This window comes from Parus major, chromosome Z (genome assembly GCF_001522545.3).
Source record: "Parus major isolate Abel chromosome Z, Parus_major1.1, whole genome shotgun sequence".
NCBI classification, from domain to species: Eukaryota; Metazoa; Chordata; class Aves; order Passeriformes; family Paridae; genus Parus; species Parus major.
The window spans coordinates 68727389-68738797 of record NC_031799.1 but is presented as its reverse complement, the minus strand read 5'-3'; the positions used below and the strand labels follow the sequence as shown (position 1 = coordinate 68738797).

Here is an 11409-nt window from a genome sequence, read left to right as displayed (position 1 = left end):
AATTTTGTCCTAATCTTCCCAGTGCTCATGCAATATTGTTTATGCAGCTACAGGATAGATATGGAGATCCCAACACCCCAAGGTCCAAGTTCAAACATGAAAATGAGAGTGACATTTCTTGGGAGCAGCAGGGTTATATTTAGGACAAGTGTTTAAAAGCAGACTTACCAACATACCCAGCAGAGTTTGTCAATGTAATTTCCTTGTGCCCCTGTCTTATGCTGCATGAAGAAGTTGATGATCATAAGAAAAATACTTCTGCATATTCTTAAATTTACACATGCAAACTTCTTCAATAGGACGGTTTACTCATACAGATTTACATACATGCATAGGCACTTGTGGGATACCTTTTGTACCTGAGAGGGAAAAATCCTGGATTATAGGTATGTGGAGCAATGAAAGTGCAGAGGTGGATTGTTGCGTGCTCCAGGAATTATAGACAGCAACTGCAAAAGCAGCTGGAGGTTCTCTCATGCTCCTCCTTTTCTTTAATGATTGGGATTTGGTTTCAACTTAAAAATTGATTTTTAAAAATTTATTTATTTGTTTTTAATACTACAGAGCCGTTGCTTTGTAAACTGAGTATACCTGTAGCAAGCTCAGTATTTAACAGCATGATGGAGAACAGGCTTCCGACCTAGGGCACTTTCAAAAATTCAACTTCTGCTGGACCCTTCACTCGTGGTGTCTCCTAAAGCACTTCTTTGTCACGTGCAGAGGTAAAACCCGCTCCCCAAGCTGACGCCCGCCAGAGCGGAGCCGGCGCAGCCCGCAGGGGTCACTGCTGCCGCGGAGACCGGGGCCGCGGCCGCCGGCAAGGGCAGCGGTGCCCGGCGGCCACGGGGACGACCAAGGGGCGCACGCCGGGGCAGGGATCATCGCCCCCTCCACGGCAGAGGGCGGCGAGGGCCCGGACCCAGACCTGGGACACCAGTGGGGACCCCTGCGATGATGCGGTGAGGTGCCGGTGCCGGGCAGGTGCCGTCCGCTCCTCTCCGCCCCAAAAGCACCTCCGGGAAGCTCTGCTCGGCGGGTCTCTTTTTCCCTCCATCCCTCCGCCCCCGACGTGGAGGAGGCGAGCGTTGCCCCCCCCGCACGGCCGCGGGCAGCCGAGGGAGGCAGCCCGGCGCCGGCAGGGCACTGTCACCGCCCCGCTCCGCCCGCAGGCTCCGCGGCTGGAGGTAACGCGCTGGCCGGGCGGGGACCACCCCCACGCCCCGGCAGCGGCGGAGGAGAGGACTCCCCCAGCCCCGCTCCTGCACACAAAGGGGAGGCGCGGAATCGTCCTCCGCGGACGGGGCGGAGGACGAGGCGGGTGGGCGGTTCAGTACCTCCCCGGGGCGGCAGCGGCGGGGAAGCCGCCGTGACAGCCGGGCGCGGGCAAGGGCTGCGCCCTGGGATCCTTCCTAAAGAAGCCGCCTTTTTCCCCCCTTTTCCCACAGAGAGAGCCCGGCAGCCCCGTCCAGGCTGTTCGGCGGGATGGCGGCGGGCCGCCCCGCGGGGCTGGGCGGTGCGCCCTAGCAGCCGCCGGGCTCCATCCGCGCAGCCGGGGCGCGGAGCCGGGCGCGGCCCAGAGCCGGCTGCGCCTAAGCCCCTCTCCGCCGCCGCCCGGGGCTCTTCTCACCTCCCCGCCTCGTCCCTCGGCCATCGCAGCAGGCATGGGCTGTTTCTGCGCTGTCCCGGAGGAATTTTACTGCGAAGTCCTGCTCCTGGACGAGTCCAAGCTGACCCTGACCACACAGCAGCAAGGCATCAAGGTAAGGACACCGGTGGGGCTGCGGAATACGATGCTGGAGAGCCCGCGGGGCTGCCCGGCTGCGGCTGCCTCCCGACTGCGGCTGCCTCCCGACTGCGATAGCCGGGAAGGGAGCGGCGGCAGGAAAAAGGAGAAGGAATAAGGTAGTAACTTTGCTTATGGTCGCGCAAAGGACAGATGGATCAGGGTGACGCGCGCCGGTGGGACAAACGTGGCTCTGGGAGGCTTCACATCGGGATAGTGACTTAAAGCGAGCAGGTGCCGACTACCCCGTGGCACTCAGGACGCTCGGCGGAGAGGTATTGTTCTGTACTTGCCACAGCAAAAAAAGAGAAGAAAGCGGCTGTGTCCACGGGGTGTTGCGCACCCGTGTTGAGTCACTCCCCTCTCCCTCTGCCTTGGGCCGTGTCTGCCCTGGGACGCGTTCTCCCGGGAAAAGGCCGGCGGCAGCGGTGCGGGGCGGGCCTGCAGCAGCTGCCGAGCGCAGGGGTGAAGGTCCAGCCGCGTCCCCAGCACGGTGTCCCGTCGCCCGGCCGGTGGGAACAGCTCCCGCGCCACTTCAGCAGGCTCGGCGCGGATGAACTCTTCAAAGTGGTCATCTGCCAAGCGCTAATGAGCCCTGACAGAGCATGTGAAAACGGAGATTTTTCTAAAGGCCCTTAACTTGGTCCTGTTTGGTTAAGCCTGACGCCAGCTGATGGCATGTCGCAGACACTTGAAGTCCTTGTTAGTAGAGCCGGGAACATGAATTTTTTAGCAATGTAAGAACGTGCTTTCAGTGTTGGATCAGAAAAAAAAAAAAAAAAAAAAAAGAGAGAGAGAGAAAACACAATGAAAGAAAGAAATTAGTCCTTCTAAAATTTATAGTTGGTAAGAGCTGACCAATTTTACCTAAGACATCCAAAGAATAAAAATCTGTATGCCTTTGCCTGTTTTAGCTTGAATGACTGAAGCTTGGTGAAGCAACTGAGGAAAGGAGAACCTGAAGGAGTGTAGTGGGGAGAGAGGGAGTTTCCATTTAACAATATATTTTCAGCTGTAATCAGTGGTATTACCAGGTCTACACGTATTCAGAATTGTCAAGCTTTGCTGAATCAACTGCCTGCAGATAGGCTTATAAATCCATGCTTAGCCCAGAGGAGTAAGCAAATCATGGTGACGCTGGAATTCAGTACCTGTGTAGGATCTTTGAGGTCTAAGTTTAGACACTTCTGAAAAACCCTAACTTTCAATTTGCAGATGTGGGTGTGTATATCATGCATGCATATGTGCTTTTGTGAAGTAAGTGTGCAGTCACAGAGTATGTTAAGAGTAATCTGCAAAGATAGTCCTAAGGTTAGTCTAATGAATCTAAAGCCTGAAAGTGAAGGGTTTGTGCAGTGTCTAATAAAAATAAATGTCCCATGGGAAAGAAAGGGTCTGAAGAAGTAACTTCTTTCCAAGAAGGCATGACATTCAGTGTTGGGAACTGTCTAGTTTAACATGAGGGTGTGGCTCTCTGCCATTCTTTATGTGATCTGAATGTGGTATAATGCTGAATATTTAATCCCTTCCACCTTCTCCTTCTCTGTCTTGAACCTAACCACAGAGCAGTCATGGAATCAGTGGGAACAGTGTGTGGATCTGACAAGAAAAATAGTAGTTAACATTTTTGCATAGGCACTCACACTGCACAGCAGAAAACCTTAGGAAAGGGAGAATCTCCCTTTTTGTAGCAGCCTGTTTTCTGTGTTTTCTTTTTTTCCTTTAAGTTTGTACACGATGAAGCCACACCCCAGTGCTGTAGCTCCATGAGCCTTTGTAAATGCATAGCGAGGAACTGCAGAGCTCTCTCCTAGCCAGTGGTTTCCACCATGGTGCCCTCCCTTGCCTTTGTGCCTGCACAAGTGTTTGTGTGCATGAAGAGCAGCTCCTGTCCAGCCTTTTGCTGGGTGAGCCTTCAGCTGGACCTCTTTGTCCTGGTCCACTTCACAGCTGGAGGATGGCAGAAATGGCTTTTTCAACTCAGTCCTGGCTTCTGTCATTTTAAACTGCTCATGGGACATTCACGTTGTGACTATTCTACAGCTTTCCAAGGATGTTATATTGATTTTTAATGAAACAGAACATTAAATACTTCATGTTCTGTCATGCTTTGGCATTTGACACTCTAACCTTGAAATGCAAATGTTTTATTTTAAATCTTTTAAATGTACTCATGTAAATGCATAGACTTGTTTCTTTTGTTTTTTTGGGTTTTTTTTAATTGGTGTTTCAGCATTGGCACCTATAGGTATAGTTTGTAAAAGTTCATATGTGTTTTATTTTAAAACAAACATTTCCTTAGAACTACAGATTCTGGATGGATTTTCCTTATGTTATCTTAACTTTTAATTTTGTTCAGATCAGCATGGGAAACAAGCTTTTGGTACTCATTCTCAGATCCCGAGTTGTTACAGGAGCAGGGTTTTTAAATGGTTATACAAGCAACTTTGTTCCCTTATTTTTCCCTAAGCAGATACATGTCTATTAGAAATAAAAACTACAGCTCAACAGCTTTTTGCTGTCTATATACTTGTTTGATATTAGTGGATATAATCTTGCTTTGAAGGGTAGAAGGCAGTGCCCTGTAGGAGTCTGAGGCAAGTTTGTTTCTTCGGGGAATTGGATATGAAGTAGATACTTGTGTCCAGAAAGTTTTGAAGATGCATTGCTTAGTTTGTATAGGGGTTATTTCTGGCTTGTTATACTTGGCAGCAACTCTACTCATCAAGACATAATTTTTAAATTACAGTTTCATTGACACATTCTTCATACTACAGTGGGCTTCAAATTGTACTTCACATTGAGCAGAGGTTACAAGACTGAGACTTTGAGTGCAATTTAGGGACCCTTTTCTTTTCTCTGTTTACTTCCAAGAGATTTTTAGGGAAAGGAAAGGATTTGTTTTCTTCTGGCTCCAAAGTGGGGAAGCTGAGATGGAAAGAGGTCAAGTGGTATTTTCAAGGCCATATGACAAGGAAACAACTTCCTTTTCCTATTAGGCTGACAGCAGCTGACCATTCTGCCATGGACCGTGCTGTCTGGAGGGGTTTGTGAGGATCTTTTCCTTGTAGTTCCTCAAACTGATTTTTGCTTCTCAGATTCAGTGTTTTTTTTGTTTTTTGTTTTTTACCATTATCAGCGCAGCGTTGCTGTTCTCCCTTTCTGTTGTTGTGGTTCAGGGTTAGAGCACTGCTCTATGGAAAGGTGTCTCATAATTTTTATGTTTCCTTATAGTACATTAACAGATATTCTGGAGTGTACATGCATTGAGATAATAAAGTGATGGCAATTGTTAGTCCCAACAGTTTTGGGATGGAAGAGGCTGTTCACAGGATTCTGGTATAGTTTGTCTAGTCAAGGTATATGTCCTCAGATGGGGACAGATTTTCCTTTTAAAAGGATGTTCAAGTTTCCAGTTAGGAAATGGGTTTTTGCTAAAGATATGGTAAGAATCAGCTGCCAGCTAAAAAATAATCACCTTTCTAGGATTGCTCCTTTGTCTTCACACAGACTAAACAATAACTTAGGTGTTTTGATGGTACAGTAGTAATTGTAGTTCATCTGATGTCACAAAGTATGTCTGTGGTCTTTTGACATGATACCGGGCTGAGGGATTGTGAGCATTACATATTTTGGCTCTGTTAAGAACTGAGCCAACTGTCCTTGTTAACAGTGGTGTGCCTTATTGTAAAAACTTGTTTTTTGGAGGTTAAGGAAAACCTCTGTGGGCCCATAAAAAATAATGCTTTGAAACCTATTTGTGATCAGCTGTTTCAGAAAGAGTGCTCATTTTGTCATGTGTATGTTACAGGAATCTAGGAACCCTTTTTTCCCCCTTTTTTCCTGAAGAAGCTAAAAATCTGAATATATATGAAAATATATGAAGCATCTGTATTTCATGTTTACAACTCTTTGGTTGGAATAAAGATCTTAAAAAAATATTAGCTACTTCTGCAGTGAAGAAGCTCTCTAATTAGTTTTAAGCCATCTGGTCATTGAACTTTTGAAGTACTCCTTGAAATTCCTCTCTGAGCACAGTTTTTATGTTCTGTTTAGATTGACATGTGTGCTGGGCCAACAGTATTTCATTAGAAGAGAAATGATGAGCAGGAAAGATACACAAAGTCTTCCTGGGGGAATATGTTCCATAATATTAATTCATTAGGTAATTTTGATAGTGATATTCTGGCTACCATAACACCTCATGATTTACTGAGAATTTATTAAAAGGATGCTTTAAAAAAACACCCAAACCTGTGACTCAAAAAAAAAATAAAAAAAACCAAACCTCAAATAGTGGGTCCATCAGAATATGACACATATTGTTGAGATACTTATGGAATAATTGACAGAATGATTCAGTATGATCTATAGAAGCAGGTAAACACATAATTTCATAAAAACTTTCCTGTGGATTATTCTGGTATTTTTCCTTCCTTCCCTTTTTTTTTGGGGGGGGTGGGGTGGTTCTATATTGTTTGGTAGGTTTTTTGTTTGGGTTTTATTGCATTTGTTTTGTTTTGTTTTTTATTTGGGTTTTTGTTTGCTTTGTTTTTATTTTTTTGGTTTTTTTCAGGTCCCAGTGAAGCTAAGCAGTTCCAGACATCATGCCTTTAAAATATAGTGTATACAGAAATTGTGGGATGCACTTTTGCATCAAGCATATTTTAGCTCTAGGTGCACCAAGCAGTCAAGCTATTTTTTTCCCAGTGAAAATGCTTAATGAATGCATTTGATAGCAGGAAATAGAGTCCTATGAATAGAAAGAATTTACACTGTATTAATTATTTTAATTGAGTGTTAGCATTAAAAGTCAAATTGGTAGTCATTTGCTGTGAATATGGAAAGTATTCTTTATGAAAGTGATTTCTGCTGTTTATTCTTTTAGGAATAGGTAAAGGAAAGGAAAGGATCTTTTTGGGAGAATTTTTTTAAACTTTCTAGTTACACTACTTCAGAAATCTGAAAAATCTCTTTAAGGGTAGATTGCACTTGCTTTCCACTTGTGGTTGTTCACCACCTACAATAATTATTAAACTGTAATATCAAAGTTCAAGCATATTTAATCATAGTTTCCTCTGCCCTCTTTGGTATTGATTAATAAAGGCTTTCAAGGCAGATTCTTAAAGATATTCAGCATATTGATTTGAAAAGAACAGTTAATAAAAAGTGAATTGATTAAAAGGACACAATATCAGTCTTGTTTCAACCTTGTAATTTATTTTCTTTATGAAGCAACAGTTTTCTGTTATGTGTACATCTTTTGCATAGCAGCAGGAAAACTATACAGACAATATCATCAAGTTCCAAGTGTGAATAAATACTCTCCTTCTTCTTTAGTGTTGTAGACATCATACATCTACATGGCAATATACAATCTACATTGTCTATAGCCAAAGCAACAAAAAAAATGTTAACAAAAAGTGAGTTATTGGTAATCCCTTCCATATCAGAAAGGTGCTGGTGTTTCTTAAGTTTCTGTTATGGGTCTAAAATGGTCATGTGATTGCACACTAAGGACCAGGTTGTTTATGTGAAATTTTACAATATTTCAGTCTTCTAAAAATGGACGGAAATAGTGCACACTTCTAGTTTACAGAGAGTGAAAGGAACAAAAAGGCTCATGAACATTGCTATTAACTGATCTGCAAAAATTACTGTCAAAAATTTGAAACAGATTACTAATTTCACCAGTATCTTTACACATGAAGCCAGTGATTTTGAATACCCCATGAAATAACCATAAGATAAATGAACAATTTGACACTTTATTTTCCCTACATGCACTTAACTAAATTAATGAGACCAGTGACAACAAGAAGGAAATCCATTAACTTCTAAATGAGGTTACATCTTAGTCAGTCTGAGGTTTGAGCAGTAATACTGTCAGAGGTGTCTGTTCTTCTGTTCTCATTGAGCAGTAATTTCATAATATGACCAGGGCAAGTGTAAGCTGTGTGAGGCTGCTTTTTTATTGTACAGTTTTGGATTTATGTAACCTGGATTATCCATTTCTTATATTAAAGTATTTAGTATAGTTAAATATCATCTCTTGATATGTCATTGATTTTAGTACACAAAAATTCTGAACTAAAATTCAGCTACAGAATTGCAATCCTTTCCCTGAAAAAAGAAAACTGCTAAAAATTATCACATGATAAATCTTGAAGAGACTGAATTGATAAGGTACTTCAGAAAGAGAATGTTTTTAAAAGGTAAAATTTTATGTCACCTCATGCTGTAAAGGTATCTATTTTCAAGATGATATTGAACACATGAAAAAAAAAAGAGAAATTAGGTATTAGTCATATTGCATCATTACTAATATCTGTATTTTTGGTAGAAACATGAGAGATGACTTGCCAGGTATTTTTGGTTTTTTTTTCAGATTTATTTTCCTAAAGGAGATTTAATTTTGTAATGATAAATTAGCTATATTACCTTCACTTTTTTCACAGCTGAGATAGTGAATAGTGAATAATCACATTTCAGTCTCTGGGTACAATTTTGCAAAACCACATTTTTAAGTGCACATTTTAGATGCTGCTTTTTTGATCACATCTTGTGCTTGCTGTGTGACAATTTAATTGCAGTTTAAAATTAAGGTAAAATTCAGTAAGGTAAAATTTCAGTATTGATTGAACTTTTGTTCCCACTCCTTTCATTCCATCCTGAGGATGGTTGAACACTGTAGGCACTAAGGTCAAGAGGATGTGCTCGAGGTCAACCTGTGATATTATTCAGAAGTGGAAAACCAATAGAAACATTGCAGAATGAGAGCTCTGCTCTTTCGGTTTTGCTGCAGCATGAAAAGGAGAACCTGCCTGTTTTGCCAAGTGGGAAACATGCTTCATGTGCTCTCCTTGGCTTGTGACTCTTATAAATGACAATACAGTATTGGCTGTCACATTTATGTATTTACTTTTACATATTATTATTAACTACAAAGATGTTGATATGGTACAATTCATATTTCCTTTTAACTGCTTTTTGGTATAGTATAATCTGTGAGTTTATGTATGCACAGTATAGCTTATATAAATAGTAAATAGTCAGTTGATAAATACATCTTACCCCATAGCATTATATTAAAATAGAGACTATGTGATGTGTCCTGGGGTGACTTTATGATGCTCGTATCTCCAATCACCTTGTTTATGTGACATACTAAGTTCTGCACCTCTAAGACCGGCTATGAGAGTGAAGCGGGGGAAGAAGAAGCCGCAGTTTGTGTTCAGAAAGAGCCCTCACTGTCCCCTCCTGCTCCTGGGCTGTATTGTCTGCAGCATGGACAGACAGCAGGACAGAGCTCTCCTCTGCTCTTCGTTAGTTTTTAGCTCGCTGAGGCAGGGAAGTTCCCTGGACTGGTTTTCTTTCCCTTTTTCCTTGGATCTGTCCAAACCTGCTCTGGACTGAACACCCAGCCAAACCCCAGGAGCTCACGCCTGCGGCCCACCGGGGCCTGGGCCTCGGCACTTTCCAGCACTGGAGGGACTGATAAGAACCTGAGTGAGCCCAGCTACACCCCATGAAAAGGACTTTTCTGGATTTGCCATCTCATCAAACAGCGAGAGGTTTTATTGTTTAACATTATTCAATTTCTGTTAAATAAACAGTTTTTTCCATTTTTCTCCAAGGAAACCTTTTTCCTGAACCAGCTGGGGGAGGGGCTTGCTTCAATTTGCTTTCTGGAGGGACCCCATTTGGAGGTTTTCTCCCAGATTTGCCCTAAAACAGGACATAATGTTAAAATGCTTTTATGTAACTAACTCAGAGAATAGTGTAAGATAATTAGGTAGTTCCTCCCATTTGTAGACTGAGAGATAACAGTGACAAAAACCACAACCCAATTTACTGACTCCTCATTATCAGGGAAACAAGAAGATGGAATCATGAGAAGAAATGAAATATGTTGGTATAATCTACAAGATGGTGTGAAGATAAGTCAATGGTTAAAACCAAGTAAAAGAACATCTAAACTCAGAGGAATGTGTGAATATGTATAAACTCTTATGAATATGCATGAACCCCCTGTAATGTAATAGTATATAAAGAACAGTGTTTTAAGCTAAGGGTATGCTTTTGGCAGATAGCCAAGCACCACAGCACAGGATTTCATCCCTTTTATCCCTTATTAAACTTCTAAAAATCTTAAAGAGTGAACTTTTATTTTCACAGTGACCACAAACATTGATTTCTTTAAAGGGAAGAGACATTTTGTGAACGGTAATTCTAGTAGTACCTTTCCAGAGTCAGAAAAAAGACACCTGAGAACTTCCTTTGAATTGATATACAAATCATTTTTGTTTGGTTGTTGAAAGTAAAAACCAAAATTTAATATCCTCTGTGTTGGTTTTGCATTAGTTGACCTCTGGCTTCTGAAGAAGCCACCTATGGAAATAATTTTTCTGAGAGAAACCACTAAGAGCTTCCTTTGTGCTTGGCAAAAACCAACAGCTGGCTAGCTCTGAGAACGGACAACTTATTAAATCACTAAGAAACTATGTCCGCCTTTGTGAGGTTCACATTTTAAACATGGGCAAGCTTGGGAAAATCCCTCTCTTGCTTCTGACTTTGAGGAGGTAACTGGGCGCAATCAGACTGGCCCCGCTCTGCTGCGGCCTGCACGGCCTGGCTCCCAGCGGCTGCAAAGGGCAAGCCATCAGCCCTCAGCTGAGATTGAAGGAAGCAGGGGCCAGAGACCAGCCATGCGGCCAGAGCAGCCACCACCATTCTGGCTGGGTCTCCTGGGATCCTGGCACAGCCCCAGCATGGCCTGAAATCCATCACTGTGACTGCTTCGGCCATCCTAACAGAAACCATCGTGACCATCCGCAGGCCCTGGGCAAGGTGTTAACTCTTTCACTGCACAGATGAGGCCTACAGACCTCGATCCTCTCTGAAGTTTGAGAAAAAGACACATAGAGGACAACATGAAGACACCAAGGTCAGTAAAGAAGGAGTCAAGTCCCAAATGGAAGGAGAATTAAGAGATACCTTAGTCTTGGGCTAGAATTCTTGTGGTAAGCCCACAGAGATAAACTATGATACAGAATATGCCCTAGAATATCCCCTTTAATTAATAAAAAAGTATGGGGGGATAGAGTGTTCAAACTGTAGACATGAGCATAATGAAGCCAAACAGATGTTGAAGTAGCTGTAATTCCATGAGAAGCTTGAACAGAGAGAGAGATGAGAGTGGTGAAGACCCTTTGCCCCCAGGGAGAGAAGAAGAAAACCTCTGTTCCCAAAGATGAAGATAATCTTGGAGATAGATGAAGAGAACCTTTGCTTTTGAAAAGTTCATCCTTAAAATAGTACCCCATAAGTTGATATAGCCCATGGACACAGCTGTGGGAAGGCTGTGAAAAACAGGAAGAACTTCACAATTGCAAATTTTCTGGGCAGCTGCTAGCTGTAAAAGTTAAAAATCCATGAGAGAACTGTTCCTTGTAGAGACTTCTCTATGGCATGGTGAGAGAAACTTCTCTTCCTACAAGAACTGATGAAAGACTATTGTAGAGGTGGTAACTGATTGCAAATCCCAAGTTTTTTCTCTACATTGTCAGTGGGAAAGAAAAGAAGTTGTGGGGAGGGGAGGAAAAGTGTTATGAAAGTTTTATTCT

At 42.7% G+C, this 11409-nt stretch overlaps 1 protein-coding gene across 3 annotated transcripts in view; it reads left to right on the top strand.

Moving 5' to 3' along the window:
• Positions 1-1554: 1554 nt before the first annotated feature.
• Positions 1555-11409, top strand: part of EPB41L4A (erythrocyte membrane protein band 4.1 like 4A) — a 120713-nt gene continuing 110858 nt past the window's right edge. For all 3 annotated transcript variants that reach the window (XM_015653647.3, XM_015653648.3, XM_033520482.1), the window contains exon 1: positions 1555-1760. In XM_015653647.3, the coding sequence (XP_015509133.1) occupies positions 1662-1760 (99 nt within the window). In that variant the 5' untranslated portion in view covers positions 1555-1661. The remainder of the gene's footprint in view (positions 1761-11409) is intronic.